Below are 21,273 nucleotides of genomic sequence, written 5' to 3' on the forward strand. Positions count from 1 at the left end.
AGCAGTTCAGGAAGGTGGTTGACCACCTCATTTAATTAGGAATGAATTGCTAAGGTTTACCACATTCTAAATAATGAACAAAACCAAAAAAAGACATTCCAAATAATGAAAACATACAAAAAAAAAAGATTTCAGTAATCTGGAAATAAATTTGTTTAAAAATTGATATGTGGGTATATTTTATTTTCATAGATATTGAATATCAATCTCTTCCACATTCTATAACTTTTTAAAATCTATGAAACATTCAATTTATGAAGAACAACTAATGAGCTGTTAACATGACATGTATATTTGGAAACCAAAAATTCCGTAGTAAAGACTCTGGTGTTTTGGAAAATGTAGAAAGAAATTGGTAACCATTTCCAATGGGAAACAATCACCAGAGTCACTCAAAAAGCCAGTCAATATACACCAGACCCTTAAAGAGTTGAATTAATGGATAAACAAGAAAAAGGAGATGTTAGCAAATTAAATAGATAAACATCATTTGCCCATGGAAAAGGTTAGATTGGAGCAGAAACTAAAATTTTCTATGAATGATTAGTGGTCAGTGTCACAGTACAGCAAGAAGCCACAAAAATTACACAAGCCACAGAAGTCTAAGATAGTAACTCAAATGATCCTTCAATATTATTACCCAACATCACTTGGATACAATATTATTGTACCCGTAAGTTTTAATCCCGTAACATAGAATACTACTGAGAGCTTAGTCTGGCTTACACACTATCTTTGTGATTTCTTCTATTACTTATTTACTTACACACAAAGCCCTGTAAATCTTTCCTCTTAGTACCTCTAATTCCCTTTTGACAGTTACCACAGAACCTGTCTTTATTACCTTTTCAGTTACAAAATTACAGATTAGTAACTCCCCTTCATCAATTATCTTAAATCTGTGGGACTGGATCTCTTACCACTGGAACCAGTATTTAAAAAATTATAACTTTTCATAATTTTGAACAGTTATGAAACCTCTCAATAGGTTCTGCACAAAGGAAAGAAATTTGAATTCTGCACTCTCTCCTTATACTGAAATCCCTAGTATACGTAGGACCAAAGTGCCAAAGAATAAAAAAATACAAGAAATTAAGGTACAAAACTAGGGAAAGCAGAAATTCTGTAGAATGTGATGTGCTGTGCAATTTGCAGTTTTGGAAATGTAGGTACAAATTAGTAATTGATGAGTAAATTAAAAATCAGACAGGAAATGATCATCATAATTACAAATAAAAACTTGCAGATTGTGGTGAAATGTAACAACATACGTTTCGGACCCCAGCATATATAGACCAAAACATTTCCAAATGGCGAGATTAGAAATTGTAGAGGATCACTGATACTTGGCTTCTGTACAGAATCACCAAAGGCAAGTGCATGGGTAAACAAAAGGTTAGAAAGGCTAATGGAACACCAGCCTTATCTGAAGCAAGCTGCATTACAAGTGAAATTTGTGCTTCAACTGTATCAGGATATGGTTAGAACCTACATCAACAGCATCCAATCTGGCATAATGAATTAGAAACGGTGGAGTACAGATTCACTAGAATGATGAATGATGCTTGGACTGAAAAAATCAAATTATGGGACCAAATTCATAATCAAATACTGTAGTCCCAGATTTTTTAATTCCTAGCACACAAAACTAGTAATCAAATTATTAATAATTAATAGGGTAAGCATAGGGAAATCATGTTCAGGAGAACAAGGCAACACAGTCTGAGGAGATCAGGATGATGTCAAAAAACAATTCTTTACAGCAGGGTAGAGATCTGTTCTTGTTCCTCCAAAAAGTTATTCAGTCAATTGAAAGTTTCAAAACTGAGTTGGACAAAATGTTCTTAGGAAGCACTACTGCAGAAGGTACATGGAGCAAAAGTACAACCTTGACCTAATTAAATATCGTTGGCACAAAAGGTTGTGCAGCTTTTCTCTATCCCGAAAGCTCTACCCCAATATTATCCTGTACTGCCTTCACAATCCCGACTTCTTACATGCTATGGGACCTAATAAAATTAAATACCAACTCTAAATGAAGTCTGCTTGAATGATGCTTCATTGCTCTGTTTATACTTTTCAATTCAAAATGAAAACAGAATTTTCATTTGGAAGACATTTGTCATTGTTACATGGATTAACATAAAATGGAAAGCTTTCAGGACTTTTACACTTGGAAGTTATACTTGCTGGTATTTTGCTGGGTAAATGAGATACTTACTAGCATGAACCTGTAGACAGCATTTTGCACAGGAAATGAGCAAGCTGGTCCCATCTTCACCAATGTACGAGTTTGTAGGTAAAGGCTCTGTGTTTTCTCCACCTGATGTAAAACACATTTCGGGGATGATTGGCTTTGTCTTTTGTCCAACCTTGGCAACCATCGAACTGGAGCTTCCTTCGGCTATGGAAAAGCTCTGAGAATTTTCTCTTTCAGGCTTTAGAAACAAAGATATAATTTAAGTATCAAAAAAAGAATTTACAATATAACTTTGCAACTATAATCTTGAGCAATGACATGCAATTTAAAATCTATTTGGTCATGGGGAAAACATTCAGTAAGTGAGCTCTGATGCCAAGAGAACAGAATAAATTATCCAGATGCTGTTGTTGCTCACAGGGGAGTCAGTTAACTTGTCAGGCAGAAATAGGTAGAAGTGAAAAGCCACCCAAAGATAAAATACAGGCAGTACAATTCATCCACCAGCAGTATTGACCTATTCTATTCACAAGTGAGAACAAAAAGAACACAAGGTCTATGGACGACATACAGACAACCAATTTTAAAACACAGGTTGAGTACCACTTATCCAAAATTCCAAAATCCAAACTCTTTTTTTTAAAACACCGACATAGCATCATAAGTGGTAAATTCCACAAGACGCTGGAAGGTTCCCAAGCAATGCAGAGGTCTCTGTGCACCACAGACACTTCTAAGAAGTGATCTCACATATGCAATGAACACAAGTTGATTGCTGATTGCTTTTATACTTTAGATAAAACGTAATAAAACATAAAATACAAATATAGTGTACTGCAACCTTTTAATCAAACCACAACAAGGTAGGTGGGAAATTGAAAGCCTGCCGTTGCTTATTGGTGTGTTGTTCAATGGCTCATTCAGATATTCTGAACATTTTATATTTCCATTATATTAATGGCATGTAATAAACTTTTACTGTTAACTACATATGTGTGATGAACAAGTGTAAGACAAAGACTGCTTACTAGTAGCACATAAACTGTCGGCTAACTATTACTTGGATTGCACTACCTGTGTGTATAATCTATATTTTCATTTATATTTATCATTATTATTGTTATGAGCAGAGAGACAACATCTGCCAGAAGTACATTCCTTGTATGTGCACAGATACTTGGCGATTAAAGTCTGATTCTGATTCTGATAGCGATCCCAAACTATCACATTATATCACAAAACCCAAAAAAAATTCAAAATCCAAAACACTTTTGGACCCAAGCATTTTGGATAAGGGATACTCAACATGTATTATGCATTCACATTTCATCACTTTTTGCTCTGGGTTTGTCCCTTTGTCCATTCTCTTTACCATTTACATTTTAAGACTCTTTTAAGCACCAACTACTTATGCTCTCTTAAAAAGGTACAATAAAATTATCAGCAATACTTGTGCAACTATCTAATTTCTCTGAAATATCCAGGACCTCAGCTCATAAACCAAAAAGCTCAGTAGCCTTTAAAGTATTGAATTCTTGGAGATAAGCTCTTTCCAGATTAAATGTTAAATTAAGTCTTCTTTGCCCTTGCATGTAGACTAAAGCTTTCATTTTTATATTACCTTCATTGTGCTATAGAATATAAACATAGCTGGTAGGATCAGAATTGTTGCCCTTCCCCTAAATGTTCTTGATCTGGATGACTAGCTCAGATACTTCACAAGGCAGTTAAGAGTCAAATGCATCTGAAAGCTTGGAATCACATTAAGTTAGGCAGACCAAAGCTGGCAGATGTCTTTCTTTAAAGGACAATTTGTTGACACTAGCTTTTTAATTCCAACTCAGTTGCTGTGGTGGATTTTAATCACGACGTATGAAAGTAAGCATATTGCTAGAAGGAATATGGAGTTTGCTTTATCCATCTACCAATATTACCAAAATATAAATTTATTCATCTCATAACTGTATGTAATGTTGCAACTGACATTCATCTGCACAACTCCAAACACCAATTGCACAGTTCTCACTGTTCTGAGAAAAATGAGTATTTCAATAACATGCCATGGAATTCAAAGTATTTTGTCAAAAAGGATGCCAATGAAATAATCTGGAATTATGGGATTGTCTGTGCCTATAGTGAAAAAGTACTCAGAAATAAAAAGAGGCTGCAAACATATAAAGTAGAATAGGAATTTGAAAATGACAGCAAGTGCATTAGAAACACTTTGAAAATGGAAACTCTCATAGCCTGCACTTGCAGGATCAATTCCAGTGGAACTAATGATGGATAATTCATGTTTGAAAATAAAAGTGTTATGCCGAGCAAAGCAAAATATAGTAAAAACAAATAAGAGATACACCATGTCATGCTGTTCAGCATGAAATGTGTGTGCTCTCTTTATAGGTGTAACTAATGCTTAAGTGTAACAAACCAGCTTGTGTATGAGGTGAAGTTTAAAGGCTAGCAACTCAGTGCTAAGTGTGTACTCATGCCACCATAAATGACAGGTAACATTTCTGAAGAAAGATCTCAGAATGGTCAGTCCATAACATAAATTCATCTATACTAGCATTGTTGTCACGTTAAAATAATAAATACTTTGAAACTGGAGCTTTTACAGAAAAGGGGCAACATGACAATCACAGGTCCAAGATCTAGTAACCCAGTTTTAAATCTGACCTCTAATACCATACGTGTAGAGTTTGCCCTGTGAATTCACAGGCACCCCTGCCCTGCTCAGCTGCTCTAGTTTGGGTGTTGGTAGGCCACTGCTCCTGGTGTGCAAGTGATCAAGAGATTGAAGAATCTGGAATGTTGATGGGAATGGGGGTGGGAGCAGAAGAGGGAAGAATAAAATGAAATTAGTGTAAATTTGTAAAATGAGTATAAGAGTTGGAATGTTATGGTGAGGTTGTATAAGGCATTGGTGAGGCCGAATTTGGAGTATTGTGTTCAGTTTTGGTCACCGAATGACAGGAAGGATATTAATAAGGTTGAAAGAATGCAGAGAAGGTTTACAAGGATGTTGCAGGGACTTGAGAAACTGAGTTACAGAGAAAGGTTGAATAGGTTAGGACTTTATTCCTTGAAGCGTAGAAGAATGATGGGAGACTTGATAGAGATATACGAAATTATGATGGGTATAGATAGAGTGAATGCAAGCAGGCTTTTTCCACTGAGGCTAGGGGAGAAAAAATAAGAGGACATGGGTTAAGAGTGAAGAGAGAAAAGTTTAAAGGGAACATGGGGGGGGGGGAATTCTTCACACAGAGAGTGGCGGAAGTGTGGAATGAGCTGCCAGATGAAGTGGTAAATGCGGGCTCACTTTTAACATTTAAGAAAAACTTGGACAAGTATATGGATGAGAGGGGTTTGGAGGGATATGGCCCAGGTGCAGGTCAGTGGGAATAGGCAGAAAAATAGTTTGGCACAGCCAAGAGGGGCCAGAAGGCCTGCTTCTGTGCTGTAATGTTCTATGGTTCTAAATTGGTACTTGATGGTCAGTGTTGACTTGGCGGGCTGAAGGCCTGCTTGCATGTTATATAACCATAACTCTCAAAAAGGTAAGCAGACCATACTGAATTTTAGTTCCAGAATAAGTGCTATACTAGCATTGTTGTCTCGTTAAAATAATAAATACTTTGAAACTGGAGCTTTTACAGAAAGGAGCAACATGACAATCATGGGTCCAAGATCTATTAACCCAGTTTTGAATCTGACCTCTAATACCACACGTGTAGAGTTTGCCCTGTGAATTCACAGGTACCCCTGCCCTGCTCAGCTGCTCTAGTATTTTGTATGTAGTATATCAATGTAGTATTTTGATGCATTACTGCCTAAGGCTTGAGGAGAACAACATCAAGTGAGGAAATCACCACTGAAGTGTGGCTTTAGTGCTCACTCAGAACTCACCCATTTGGTACCACGTAGAAATATTTTTACAGATCAGCATGGAGATGCTGGCAATGCAGTTTGTTAGGTTTTAAACTATGATGGTTTAAACTACAGACCATTTATTGACCAATTATGCCCTGGTTCCATTCACTGGTTAGATTAAAACAGAATAATTGGTATTTTCAATGCAGTAAATGTCTTTTGTGCAAACTGTTCTCAAGTATTCTTTCAAAACTGCTTCTCGCATTTCCAGTAAGGTTTTATCACGCCAACATTATACAAAAACATTTAAGGTTCATTTTCAATTATTTGAAGATATCAAACTCTCTGTGTCTTCTGGTTTAATATAGAACAGAATTCAATTCAAAATCAATCTCACTTTAATCAAAAGTTTGCTCCAGATGTAACATTGGCATATTATTTTGTTTTCCATCAATTTTAGAAAGAACTAGTGTTTCAATATTTCTACCTGAATTTATTTATCAAAGAATAGCAGCCAAAAATTCAAGCAAATAAATAAATTGATGTTGAAAAGGCAAACTTATTATATTTTACCCACATATGAACAAATTTTTCCTTTTGAAATGCACCACCCCTTAAGATACATCTTCTCCACAACATACTGTCTTCCACCCTGTGCTCACGAGCAAGAGTTTGTTTGAGAAATCAGAATTCTCAAAATACAATAGAGAAACAACATGAGTAAGTCCTCATTAGGAAAACAGAGATGGAAAAGGTCAGTTGCTTAAAATTTCTTGGTGTTAATATATCAGAGGGTGTGCCCTGGGACCAGGACAGATGTGTCATCACAAAGAAAGCACAACAGTACCTCTGCTTTCTGAGAAGTTTGCACAGATTTGGCACGTCACCAAAAACTTTAGTAACCTTATATAGATGCACAGTGGAAAGCATCCTAACTGACTGCATCATGATCTGGTATGGAAGCCTAATGTCCAGGAATAGAAAAGACTACAGAAAGTGGTAGATACAGCCTAATCCACCATATCTGTGGATCACCATAGTTGTCACAGACTTTAAAAAGACAATCGTAGATGTGTGTCCCCGCAAAATCATTCAGTCTTCCCCAAACAGAAGCAGTCTTCTGCAGTCTTCTGAGGGCTAGATCAGAGGCATTCAAGTCTAACACCAAGAAAGTTAGAAGAGCTCTAGGTACAATCTCCAGAAAGCCATCCATGAAAGATATTCAACCGTTGTAGCAGGGCTTGAATGCTATACAAAGTGAAGTCAAGGATATAGGTGACAACAGGGCTTCACTTCCAGATGAGCTCAATGCTTTCTATGCTCATGTTAACTGTCAAAACATCGAAGAATAACCACAAACTCCCACAGCCCCTGATGATGCTCTGATTTGTGTCTCTGAAGCTGTCGTGCTAGCATCCTTCAGGAGGCTAAACTCACAGAAAGCATCTGGCCCAGATAGGATACCTGGCTGGGTACTAAAGATCTATACTGATCAATTGGCTGGCTGGTGTGCTCAGTAAGATCTTTCACCTCATGCTTCGGTATGATGAATCTTCTACATGGCCCATCCACCAACTCAAAGCAATCCCGTAGCAGCTTCTCTACTTCCAGCAATCACCTTTTTCACATTTTCATTTGATACACCAATCTTGCCATAAGTTCCTCATTTTTTTTTCTCGAGCAACTGCATATTTGCCATCAACATGCTGGGTAGAGGTGATCTCATTCTTTTGTGTTTCAACTTGGCTTGGAGTCTCACCCTCCTACTTTGCTTCTGGCCATAGCGATGAACCTTCATCCGCTTAAAGGTACCGTACCTGCTTGCTTGAGAGTTAAGTCCTTCAGAAGATCGATAAATCTGTAGTTCATTAAGTTGATTTAAAGGTACATTAGTTAAAGGGAAATTATACATTGCACTTGCAGTAAATGTAATTCAAAACAGTATATTTAGAGCTGTTATATGTAGCTGGCAGAACATGACTGTCATTTACCAGTGCCATCTTGCAACACAAACAAGAAAATGGTGGTCTAAGTTCTTGACAAGTGAGAAGAGCTAAACAAAGTCAGACAACTGTGTTCAGTACTGTCCTGGGAGAAGGGGCCAATATGTTTATGCCACATCTTCCCATAGCAGCTGCAAGAATCATCGCAAGAATCATCTACTTCCTCCATTATCTACAGTACAAGCCACAGTCAGGCTCACTTATGGATTCCTGTGATTAATGCATCAACCTCAGTTTGGTTCCTAGAGACTATGTGGTTGTGGAAAGGATACTCTCAGCTCTCAAAAGGGTGTGCAAAGTCTCTTCAGACCTTGCTTTGTTTTCTCATTGTCTTAGAGCATTGGTCTTACTTTGCACTATGGGCAGTCCTTCAGCTGGCCATGAACACAACTTCCAACAAGCAATCTTCAGGGATATGCTTCAACTGTCCTAGTCAGCAATAGCACCAAGCATCTGGTATAGTCTACAACAGTCAATGGCTGGTTCTCTCAAGGATATCTTTTATAATAATTTATTGACCTCAAATGACTCAAAGCACTTTTAAGATATTGAAATGAAGGTACTCAAACCTCTACCTTGCAACAAGGATTGTGCAAGAGCTGAGTCAAAGTAGAGCATCTGTTTTTGAAGCCACACTGGATCTAACTTGATAGTTAGGGCAAGAGTAATTGAGTGAACACACAGACCTTTAGCATTAAATGTTACAGAAAGGGAGGAATTAACATGAAACAGAATGGCAGATCTAAGATGCTGGGAGACACTGACCTGATGCAGATTGTGAAAGGGTGAACTGAACTAAATTCAATGGATAATTTAGAAAGCTTAGTTATTCCTATTTCCCTCTGACAGGAGAGACCATTCAGCCCACCAAGTCTTTCCCATTCACCTATTTTCCTGTAAGCTATTTGCTCTTAGACACCAATTTACTCTCTATTGAATCTCTACTACCTGCCTATTCAGTCATTGAGTTTTGTAGACGGGAAACAGGCCCTTTGGCCCAACTCATCCATGCTGATCCAGTTGTTTATCTGAGATAATCCCATTAGTCAGAGATTAGTCCATATTCCTAAACCGTTCCTTTCCATGTATTTGTCTAAATGCCTTTTAAACATCATAATTATACCTCTCTTTATCACTTTCTCTGGCAGCATAATCCACATACCATCCACCCTTTGTGTCAAATGCTGCGCCTCAGTTTCCCCTTAAATCTTTCCCATCTCACTTTAACTTTTCCTAATCAAGGAACAAGACTGCCCATTCACCCTATTTATATCCCTCATGAATTTATATACCTACACGAGATCACCCGCTCAGCCTCCTACACTCCAGGGTGAAAAAAAATGCTAATCCAGACTCTGTGTAACTCAAGCCCTCCAGTCCTGATACCATCCTTATGATTATGTTCTGTACCATTTCTAATTTAATAATCTGCTTCCTAATCTTGGGCAACCACAACTGCATACAATATTCCAACTGTGGCCTCACCGACATCTTGCACAGTTGCAACGTAACATCTCAATTCTTGTGCTCAATATACATAACTGGGGTTAATTGTACCTGGTGACTAATCAGGATGACTTTGGATGTGGCTAGAAGCCAGGCTCCCAGAAAAAAAACCCACAAAGTAAAGGGAAATGATCAAAATCCACATAAGCAGCACTGGAGGTCAGAATCAAACCAAGATTAATGGAGCTTTGAGGCACCAGTCACAACAGCTGCAATTGTAAATGAGCTAAGCTTTACAGAATGGAATGTGTGATGTCAGCCACGATAAGATCACAAACCTAGTCATTGCTGTATACAAGAACAATGGAACCAAGTTGAAAATGGGTGAATAGTTTAGAGCTAAAATTATCTCCTGACCTATAAATTTACCAATAAGTCTTCCCCTGCCACTCACTGATACCACAATAAGCATTTTCAAAACATGGGCCTAAAAACAGAAAAGGCTTTAAATTAATGTTCATTAGCTTCAAGACAGCATTAACACAGATATATTTATTCAAATTAAGTAAAAGTAATGCAGAGCTAATTTGCCACCACATTCTGTAAAAATATTCTTATTTGAAAAATGGGCAACAAAGAGAAGCTTTTAAAGATTAAACTAATTTCACTGAAACTATTAGTACTAAGTGCTTCCCTGCACTTTTTTTCATAATTTCAACTGTTTGTGTTCATTCTGATATTATACAGAAATGGTTTTAGTAATACCTCTAATCCAGTTCACCCAATGATTGAATGGAGCATTTCTTACAAAAATTTTTGTTTACATTTGAGGATCTGCAGATTAAGTAGGATGTAAGCATTTATTGAAGATGTAAAATTAATAGGACTGAAAGCCAATAAGTCCCAGGATATGTTTTCAAAAAAGGTGGCTTTGGAAAAAAATGCACAAATGATAATATAGTCACACAAATCATAATACATTCACACAAATCAGAATACAGCAGGTGCAAATCCAGTACTGGAAAAAGGAGGAACAGAAAACAACAAAGCAGTTAGCCTGATATTAGATGGCAAAATTCAGGAATTTATTAAAGAAGTGGGAGTATTTTAAAAATAACAGAATAGGCAGTTAAAATGGATTTTTAAAGGGGAAGTTATCTTTGATAAATCTTAAGAAATTATTAGATTGTAACTAGCAGAGTAGAGAAGTGTGACCCAGTGGACCTAATATATTTGGAATGGTAGTGGGCCTTGAATAAGGTACCTCACAAGCACCTTTAAGTTATTAAACAAAATTAAGGCATACAGGATTGGGGGTTGTATACTGGTGCAGTCTGAGAATTGGTCAACCAATAGAAAACAGAGAGTAGAAATATATGGGTTAATTCCAGTCCAAGGTGTGGTGTACAAGGATCAGTGCTAAAGTCCCAGCTGCACAATACCATATCAATGAATCAGATGAAATAATCGATTTTAACATAATGAAGTTTGCTTATAAAACATGGTGCTAGTGTGGGTTGCAAAGAGGTAGCTTCAGGGTGATATAATCAGGCAATGTGAATTGAGAAAGAAAATGATTAAGTGGAATAAAAAGAGAAAACATTTGAAATCATACATTCTAGTAATAAAAGTAAGAAAATTGAGTTCTTTGTGCTGCTGAGTATATTCAAGGCATACTCAGTCTTGGCAATTGAGGGATATTGAGTTAGTGTAAAAAACAATGAGGTACAGGTTAGTCATGAACAGCTCACTCCTATTTCTTAAACTATGTTCTCTCTCGTACCATGACAAGGATTTATTAAGGTATTGATGACAAATGCTGCAGAGTGCTGTGACTAGGATTAACTAATGCATCAATACCAAAGCAATAATTTACAAGCAAATTGAATTATAGCCAAATCCTTCAAAAGTAAAAACAGAAAAATTGTAAGGGCGAGAAATTAGTGGGTTTGCCAGCATCTAAAAAGAATGACAAGAGCCTTTTTTTTGAGGGGAGGCAGTTCATCAGACCAATGATGTAGGAACAGCATTTTCTACGTAATTGATCATCATAATACAATACTCTGACAGAGTTATTAAACCTTGTATAGAAAACATTTGAAATTCTTTAAATTAAAAAATAAAATGTGCAATTATACTGTTGGATATTTTTGAACTGTTCATTTTAGTTAAGGAAGAAACAATCATATATCCAAGCATTACCACTAGTTTATTTATTGAGATACAGCACAGAATAGGCCCTTCTGACCCTTCAAGCCTCACTTTCCAATGTACAATTTAACCCTAATCTAATCACGGGACAATTTAAAATGACCAATTAACCCACTAACTGGTACATCTTTGGACTGTGGAAGTAAACAGAAGCACCAGGAGAAAACCCACGTATTCCACACAGAGTAAGTACAGGCTCCTTGCAGGTGACGCTGGAATTGAACTTCGAACTCCGACATCCCGAGCAGTAATAGCATTACACTAGACACTATGCTACCTTTAGTAACTGTCTAAATATATTGTAAATTATTGATGACTTGTATTTTGTGGAAATCAGAACCAACTGTTTCTGAAGGAATGAGGAAGCAAAACAAGAAATCTCATAAATCATAAGATCAAATGTCTTTTCCTCCTCATTGAGTTATTAGTTGTCCAAAACAAGCAATGTGGATAAGGCTGAAACAAAGGACATGTTTATTAGGCTGGTGACTGGCTAAAGCTTCGTTCTTTTGCTGAACTATACTTATTCACCTCTATTTCAGTTGTTATTTTATGCTATTAATAATTACTGGCTTATCATTAATTGCTATTGTCAACAGTCAATCGCACAGCAAAGTAAGCCTTGGCCATCAACAGCCCAATATCCATTGGTCTATTGACTCCAGTTTTCAAAAGGATGAAGGGGTACCAGCTTCATTTAAGATATTGCTTAATTTTGCTTGATTTATAAACATAAAACTTATACCATGGCCTCTATCCATTGCTATTTATTATTTTGACAATAGTATTTTTAGAAATCTGTTGAGCTATTGATGGAAATGGTTTGTTTTAATACTCCCTTTCCAGTCTGTCAGCTTGAAGTTGCAGAGAAATCAAAAACCAAGTATTACAGTGCAAGTGTGTTAGTCAGAAGCCCTGATTTCCTATAACTTAGTACCACTAAGTGTTTTTTCTTTGTTTAAAAAGAGAATTCTATCTGTTTTGTTATTGATTTAACCACCTCCTCCCCTGAATTACATCAGAAAAAGATAAATTGCAACATCTACATTTCCTTTCACAACAATATACTAAATTTTGGAATAGCTTCTATCTGATTAATCAGTTATAATTGTACTAGTATACCAAAGTCAGTACAGTTTAACTATTTACTATGCTAATTTCAACAAAGAAATTAATCATTGTAATATAAACAATTTTCATTTAATTAATTAATCATTGTCATTTAATTAATCATTGTAATATAAACAATAATCATTTTGTCTATAGAGAAACCATATGAATAGGTAAGATTCACACAGTGCAAAGCAATAAATAAAGATCAAGCAGGAGTTATTGATCAGATGAGTGATATCAAAATACTTATGATTAATAAAGCTCCATTACATTTACTTTCTTAACAAGCTTTTCTTCAATCTCCTGGGTCTGAGCCAACTCAGAATGGAACATGCTCTTTAGACCCATTCCCCATACCTCTGCAATTTATTCTCCCTCAATTGCCCATCAATTACTATTTAATTCTGTGCTCACTTACCTACACTAAGGGGTAATAATATTGTAGCAATCAATCTACCAGCACATCTTTGGGATGCAGGAGAAAACTGGAATACCATGTTCTCACATAGAGAACGTGTAAACTTCACACAGGTGGAACCAAAGACAGGACTGAACCTGGGTTGCTGGAGCTGTGAGACAGCAGCACTGTGCCATCGTGTTACTGTTTAATACTTCCAAACTAATTAAATGTCCTAAAATTAGGACATACTTAAATTTGATTAAGATCAACATTTTTCAGGTATTCAATTTGATTCGTGGTACATGATGCACACTGATGCTGTTTACATTCCCACCCAAACCATTTTTCCAGGTAAAGCAGCAATGTACTTGCACTTCTTTCAAACTACTGCTTCAGTGTTGATGATGAGAACTCTGCACTGAAGAAACCATCAGAAGGGAAAAAAGGAGAGGGACAGCAGGCAAAAATGGCCAATCCTGCTTTCTGCAGCTCCTGCATTTAGTCTACAGGAGTGACCCTGGCTTTCTTGGTACTTCTCACTTAAATACATTATCCTGCTCTGATGCCCCCTACACTGTTACAACAAGGCCCAATGCATACTTGAGCACAACTTCTTATCTTGTGTCTGAGCAACTTTCAGCCTGCAGGACTAAAGAACAAATTCTCCAATTAGATATTTATTGTCTTTCTGTTTGTAACAAGATTGCCCATTTTTGCCTGCCACCGCCCCCCCCCCCCCCATGCTTTTCCTTTTACCTGTTATATTCTGGTCCATTGGACATGTCAGTAACCCAATCTTCACAACATTGGTAAAATATTGCACACACAGCTCCATAACAACCATGTTATTTCATTCTACCAGAGATACTCCCTCCATTGCCCTCCCCTACTTTCACTGCTATCTAGACCAACTTGTTTCTTTCTCATTTCAGATGAAGGTTTTTGGTTCTGAAACATTAACTGTTTCTTCTTCCACAGATGCTGCCTGACACACTGAATTTTCCCAGTGTTTTCTGCTTTATTGCAGTCTGAAATGTGCAAGAAATAAAATCCTTACTCTTGTCAGCTCAACGTTTGATACAAATTAGTGTGGACAAGAATAAAAATTTAATTCCACAAGCAGTTATCTGCTATTCTGTTATTTATGTGTCAAGACTCTGAAGCAATAAACAAAATCTGCTGAAAGAACTCAGAAAGTCAAGCAGCATCTGTTGAAAGAGAACCAGCCAATATTTTGAGTCAATGTGCCATCCTCAGAACTGTAAGATCGTTGACCAAAAATATTGACTGGTTTCTCTTCCCCCAAATGTTGTTCAATTGATTGAGCTCTTCCAGCCTTTCTGTTTCTGTCTGAGCTGTAGGTCAGCCAGCAATGACCCATTAGTTTAGCAGTTGATAATATGTAATTATTTTGATGCTTTCTGAAAGACCATCCATAAAAAAGAAAGTTAAGAAGACAACCGTAATCACTGATGTCCTGGGTTGCATTATAATTACAATGTAACCTGCATATATTTGAATGTAATCATGATTTATTTCCATAGATAAAAGAGGAACAAACTGCATTTAAATCACTATTATGGGAGCTTTCTATCTTGAAGACTGCAATCCAACACTACTCTTTCTAGGAACACAATTTTTTTATTTTTTAAAAAAAATGGCCGACTTGTGCATTGTTCTTTCTGACACAATCATCTCCAAATGAAGCTAGCTGGTCTATATGGTTCAGTTACTGTTTAGAACATTTAGCTGAAGTACCCAGAAGAGCCATCCAAGAACTGGAGAAGTCACAGAATAGTATACAACTGTTAAAAGCATAGAAACAAACATTTTTTAACCAATTTTCTTTCATATTTTTCTACCAATAGCCCTGATCTGATCTATCATCCTCAATCTCCATAACGCTTAATAATTTAGTTCAGGCAGATAATAATTTTCCTTTTTAAATATTGATGCATAATAGTTCGGTTTGAACAATAAACTGAATCTGACAAAATAGTTCAACCAATTTCTTTGTATATTATGTAAAATTGTTTGTACAATGCCAACTCATAGCAATTACGGCCAGATTGAGAAAAAAATGCCTGCACTTTTTCAGACGTTCATACTTAGTACAGAAATTTTCAGGTATGGAAATATGGAAGACACAACCTGGTACAGCAAAAAACACCTAAATGCCATTAAGAGCAGATTAGTCAGGCACAATAAGTCAATGGCAAACACAATCTCAGTGGCTCTTCACACAGCCCTAGACCACCTGGACAATACAAACACCTATGTCAAGATGCTGTTCATCATCTATAGCTCAGCATTTAGCTACACCATCAATCCCACAATCCTGATTGAGAAGCTTCCCTTCTTCCACCATCAACTCTGCTCTCAAACGCATCTCTCCCATTTCCAACAAATTTGCCCTCACCCCATCCGCCCACCACCCCACTCGGGATAGGGTTCCCCTTGTCCTCACCTAACACCCCACCAGCCTCCGGGTCCAACGTATAATTCTCCGTATCTTCTGCCACCTCCAACGGGATCGCACTACCAAGCACATCTTTCCCTTCTCCCACCCCCTTTCTGCTTTCCGCAGGGATCGCTCCTTACGTGACTCCCATGTCCATTTGTCTCCCCCATCCCTTCCCACCAATCTCCCTCCTGGCACTTATCCTTGTAAGCAGAACAAGTGCTACACCTGCCCATACACCTCCTCCCTCACCACCATTCAGGGCCCCAGACAGTCCTTCCCGGTGAGGCGACACTTCACCTGTGAGTCGGCTGGTGTGATATACTGCATCCAGTGCTCCCGGTGTGGCCTTTTATATTTTGGTGAGACCCGACGCAGACTGGGAGACCGTTTTGCTGAACGCCTATGCTCTGTCCGCCAGAGAAAGCAGGATCTCCCAGTGGCTACATATTTTAATTCCACATCCCATTCCCATTCTGATATGTCTATCCATGGCCTCCTCTATTGTCAAAATGAATCCAAACTCAGGTTGGAGGAACAACACCTTATATACCGGCTGGGTAGCCTCCAACCTGATGGCATGAACATAACTTCCATTAATGCCCCTCCTCCCCTTCTTACCCCATCCCTGGTATATTTAGCTCCCCCATTTATTTATTTATCTACCTATCTCTCTCTTTCTGCCCATCACTCTGCCTGTTCTCCATCTCCCTCTGGTGCTCCCCTCCTCCTTCCTTTCTCCCTAGGCCTCCCGCCCCATGATCCTTTCCCTTCTCCAGCGCTGTATCCCTTTTGCCAGTCACCTTTCCAGCTCTCAGCTTCACCCCACCCCCTCCAGTCTTCTCCTATCATTTCGTATTTCCCCCTCCCCCTCCTACTTTCAAATCTCTTACTATCTTTCCTTTCAGTTAGTCCTGACGAAGGGTCTCGGCCCGAAACGTCGACAGTGCTTCTCCTTATTGACGCTGTCTCGCCTGCTGTGTTCCACCAGCATTTTGTGAGTGTTGCTTGAATTTCCAGCATCTGCAGATTTCCTCGTATTTGCTTGAGAATTTACAGAACCTGGGTCTTTGTACCTTCCTCTGTAATTGGATCCTCAACTTCCTAACCAGAAGACCACAATCTGTGCTGATTGGTAATAATATCTCCTCTTCGCTGATGATAAACACTGGTGCACCTCAGGGGTGTGCGCTTAGCCCACTGCTCTACTCTCACTATACCCATGACTGTGTAGCTAGGCATAGCTCAAATACCATCTATAAATTTGCTGCTGATACAAACATTGTTAGTAGAATCTCAGGAGACAAAAGGGCAATCAGGAGTGAGATATGCCAACTAGTGGAGTGGTGTTACAGCAACAACCTTGCACTCCATGTCAGTAAGATGAAAGAGCTGATTGTGAACTTCAGGAAGGATAAGACAAAGACACACATACCAACCCTCATAGAGGGATCAGAAGTGCGCAGTTTCATGTTCCCGGATGTCAAGATCTCTAAGGACCTAATCTGGTCCCAACATATCGCTGCAGCTTTAAAGGTGGCAAGACAGCGACTATAGTTCATTAGGAGTTTGAAGAGATTTGGTATGTCAACAAAAACACTCAAAAACTTCTACAGATGTACCGTGAAGAGCATTCTGACATGCTGCATCACTGTCTAATATGGGGGGGGGGGGGGGGGGGTCTGCTGCACAGCACCAAAAGAAACCGAAGAGGGTTGTAAATTTAGTCGGCTCCAACTTGGTACTAGTCTACAAAATAACCAGGACGTCTTCAAGGAGCGGTGTCTCAGAAAGGCAGTGTCCATTACTAAGGACCTCCAGCACCCAGGGCATGCCTTTTTCTCACTGTTACCATCAGGTAGGAGGTATAGAAGCCTGAAGGCACACACTCAATTATTCAGGAACAGCTTCTTCCCTGCTGACATCTGATTCCTAAATGGATATTGAACCCATGAACACTATCTCACTTTTTAAAATATATATTATTCCTGTTTTTGCACTATTTTTAATCTATTCAATATACATATATTGTAATTGATTTTTATTTTTCTTCTTTATTATGTATTGCATTATGTGCTGCTAAGTTAACAAATTTCATGACACATACTTGCGATAATAAACCTGATTCTGACTCTGAGATGTCAAAATTTGCTTTGAATTTAACCAGATTATATACATTTGGCTCAGCTCCAACCTCCATAGTCAGAATGAGGGAAGCAAAAGTATGTTCTCTTCCTGGCACCAAATGCTCATCATTTGCAACAAATATTTTTTCAAACACCAACCAATTATAAATCACCATTTCCTTTTTTTGACTGATTTTCCCTACTCATCATTTGCCCTGAATGTTGTAGAATTTAAGGATGTGAAAGAATTTGCTGCTCAAATTGGCTTGTAGAACAAACACAAGGATAGGGAGTTTTTTAAAAAACTAATTCAATCTAAAGTCCAATAACATGGCTAGGTACACTGTAATTCTCAGAAGTAGCAGCAGCAGCAGTACAATTTTATTAAGTTTGAAATGAATTTTTTTTTGGTTCTTGTCTTTTTGTCTTCTTGCTTAAAATTCAAGAACTTCAGATAAACCAATGTGAACTGTAACTCCTGCTCAATTGTTCCTTGGAAAACTGGGTATGAAATGCTATGCTTTGCACATTCTTTATGTGTATAAAAGTTAAGAAAGGAACACCAATTGCGCTTCAAATTGTGAAGCTACTTATAAACAAGAATCATGTCAAGATTTACTACCAGTCTTATGTGAAACTGAATCAGGTCTTTTGACCCATGATTTACTAGACAAATTTTCGGTGCATTTTTTTAAATATAAAACACAGTAGTTTTTCATAGATGTAGATAATTGTTACTTACAAATAATTAAAACATAATCTCTACAATGTGATGCATTTTTCTAATTGAGATTCTTCACATCGACATCACTAAACTGTTCAATTATTTTCTTTGGACCAATATGCCAGTATGATTTCTAGATAGCAGACTTGCATTCATGCTACTTTGTGCTAAACTTCGAATTTTAATTTTAAACAGATTTTAACTTTGCATTATTTAACATAATTTTTGCAATAATATTTCAGAAGTGCTATTTGTATTGAGTGAATTAAATACATTTTGTTTAGGGTGTTCAAAGGAAAACTCAGCAGGACAAAGAAGCATTTCAAATTTATTCTTTTCATATTGTTTTAAGGCCCCACGATTTTGCAGCCGATTGATGAAAGGTAGACCAGGAGACCATTCTGCTGGAGCTGTATGCGGGTCATCATCAATGGGACAGGCTACTCTACTGTCAATGAATGCAAGTACAAATGAGCTTCCCTCTTCAGAAAATATTTTTGTGCTCTTTTTAAAGCACTGGGCACTCCTCAACATTAGATGGAATGATCAGAGCTGTAAAATTCCTCTGGTCCATCGACATTCATGTTTTGTGGCTACACCATAACGATTCTTCTTATCTTGGAATCATCTTGTAGAAACTTTGTTTATAACATAAAGGTGTAAAGTGGCAAAAGACTTTTGCTCAACTCAGATTTCATGATATACACAAACATGATCAAATGTGTACAACAGCAAATTAAACAGGCCAGCACAGCTCAGTGTACTTTGCCAGTGCATACAGACGTAGTTAATGTTCATTACCTGATAGTAGGGGTAGAAGAGCGTACATATTGCACAGTATGGCTCAGTTAGTGCAGCAGATGCATTAAACTTCCTCTCAGCCAAGAAGTTGTACGACCGGCTTTGCCAAAGATGAGTAAGTGGTGCCATCCAAGCCTCTGATTCAGCCTGATCTTCCTCACCAGAGAAAACGAGCATTTCTATGGGGAGAAGTGCAAATTCAGAATCAATGCTCTAATCAATCAATTTCTGTACAACTGCCAGTGTACATTTCCAAAATGATGATAGCTATTGGTCAATAAATGAAAGCAATGTTTTCAGTTGCTGTAATAGAACTTATCAGTATGGCATTAGGGTACTTTATAAACAACTAAGTGACAAAGCTAGGAAAGACTGCTTCGATTAAACTACAAATTGAACAGGTGAACAAGAACACATGTTCCTCCATCAACCTAGGTCATGTGAAACATTATCAAATGCCTGCATTACTTCTGAATTTTATTCACAAATACAGTTACAAAGGACCATTTTGGGGTGTTGTCCAATAAATCATTCCAAAAACAATTTTTTTACTTTCATAAATAAATGACAAGTGGATCCTGGTCAGACGTGCAGTTTAAATAAAGAACTAATTCATTAACAAAATTAAAGTGAACTTCCAGTTCGGCCAGACAATAATCAAATTACAATTCACTGTCCAAGTAACCCAAAATGTAATAATTCATTATATTTTACTCCAAATTTTTGAATAATTTCTTTGTCATGTATTATTTATTGCAGGTGTGCACAGTCCCTGGAGCTCCTGGTGAATTAGACCAAAGATTAATGATTAAAACACTTAGCTTATCACAGCAGCTTGCACTCATAAAACAGAGCACACTGAAAAGGACTGAACTGTGACAAGGCAGAGGAAAGCGAACGTGTTGCCTCAAAAGGTGGTGGAAAAAGAATCTATCAGTGCATTCAAAAGGGAATTGTTTAAGCACCAAGAGAATATTACGTAGACTACCGGGAAAGATTGATAGAGTGGGATTGTTCTGTGGCTTCATTCTATCCCATAACAAATTCATGAAGCACATGAAGATGAGAGGCACAGCTGTGAAATACAAGAGAAAATGCACAGTGGACCAGCCCAGAAAATGCATGAGAAGGGAACAAAGGTTGAAAATGATTTCAGCAGAAGGACACAGTGATTAATTTAAGTTGAATTTTATTATTTAATGTATATGGACTGCAGCAGTTGAATTACCAGGCTAATAATTCAAAAGCAGCGAAAAATCCACAGGCCAGAGTTCAAAGTCCATCATGGTAGCTGTCCTTAATTGGTCTGGCAAAATCAGACTCCAGACCCATCAATATCGTCTATTCTTACATTTCCTCTGGCAGGGCAAGTCACTCAATCGCACCATGACAACCACATTCAAATAAAGAAAAGATGGACCACTGATCATAAATGGAGGCACAGAATTCAGATAAGGTGAATTCAACCTTGCAAAGTCCTCCTCACAAATACTGGTAATTGGAACTGCTATCAAAGCCTGATTCTATCATCCTCACAGAATCACACCTTACAGACACCGTGCCAAATTCCTGCATTCATGTGTTGATCCCATTTTACCAGACAGGGTGGCACAGTGGTATATGAGTGGGTAAGAGAAGCTCTGCAAATATTCAGCATTGAACATATACTTATGAAATATCTTATCAAACATAAGTAAGGAAACCTCTATTACCTGCCATCTCACCTAACTGATGAATCAATGTTCCATGAGGTTGAATATCTCCAGAAGAGCTACTAAAAGCAATGAAGGCACAGAACTATTGGGGATCTTCAATGCGGCTTGGTAGCACACAACTGGCCAAATCCTGAAGATGTGTTTGCTAAGTTGGGCTTGTGGCATACTGTGAAGGACCTACCAAGATAAATCTACTG

General features: G+C 37.7%; 1 protein-coding gene across 2 annotated transcripts in view; it reads right to left on the reverse strand.

Moving 5' to 3' along the window:
• kdm4b (lysine (K)-specific demethylase 4B) overlaps positions 1-21,273 on the reverse strand; it is a 558,544-nt gene that overhangs the window by 141,357 nt on the left and 395,914 nt on the right. For both annotated transcript variants that reach the window (XM_059991637.1, XM_059991638.1), the window contains 2 exons: positions 19,362-19,540; positions 2,222-2,438 (listed from right to left, as the gene is read on the reverse strand). In XM_059991637.1, the coding sequence (XP_059847620.1) occupies positions 2,222-2,438; positions 19,362-19,540 (396 nt within the window). The remainder of the gene's footprint in view (positions 1-2,221; positions 2,439-19,361; positions 19,541-21,273) is intronic.

This window comes from Hypanus sabinus, chromosome 16 (assembly GCF_030144855.1).
Source record: "Hypanus sabinus isolate sHypSab1 chromosome 16, sHypSab1.hap1, whole genome shotgun sequence".
Classification (NCBI taxonomy): Eukaryota; Metazoa; Chordata; class Chondrichthyes; order Myliobatiformes; family Dasyatidae; genus Hypanus; species Hypanus sabinus.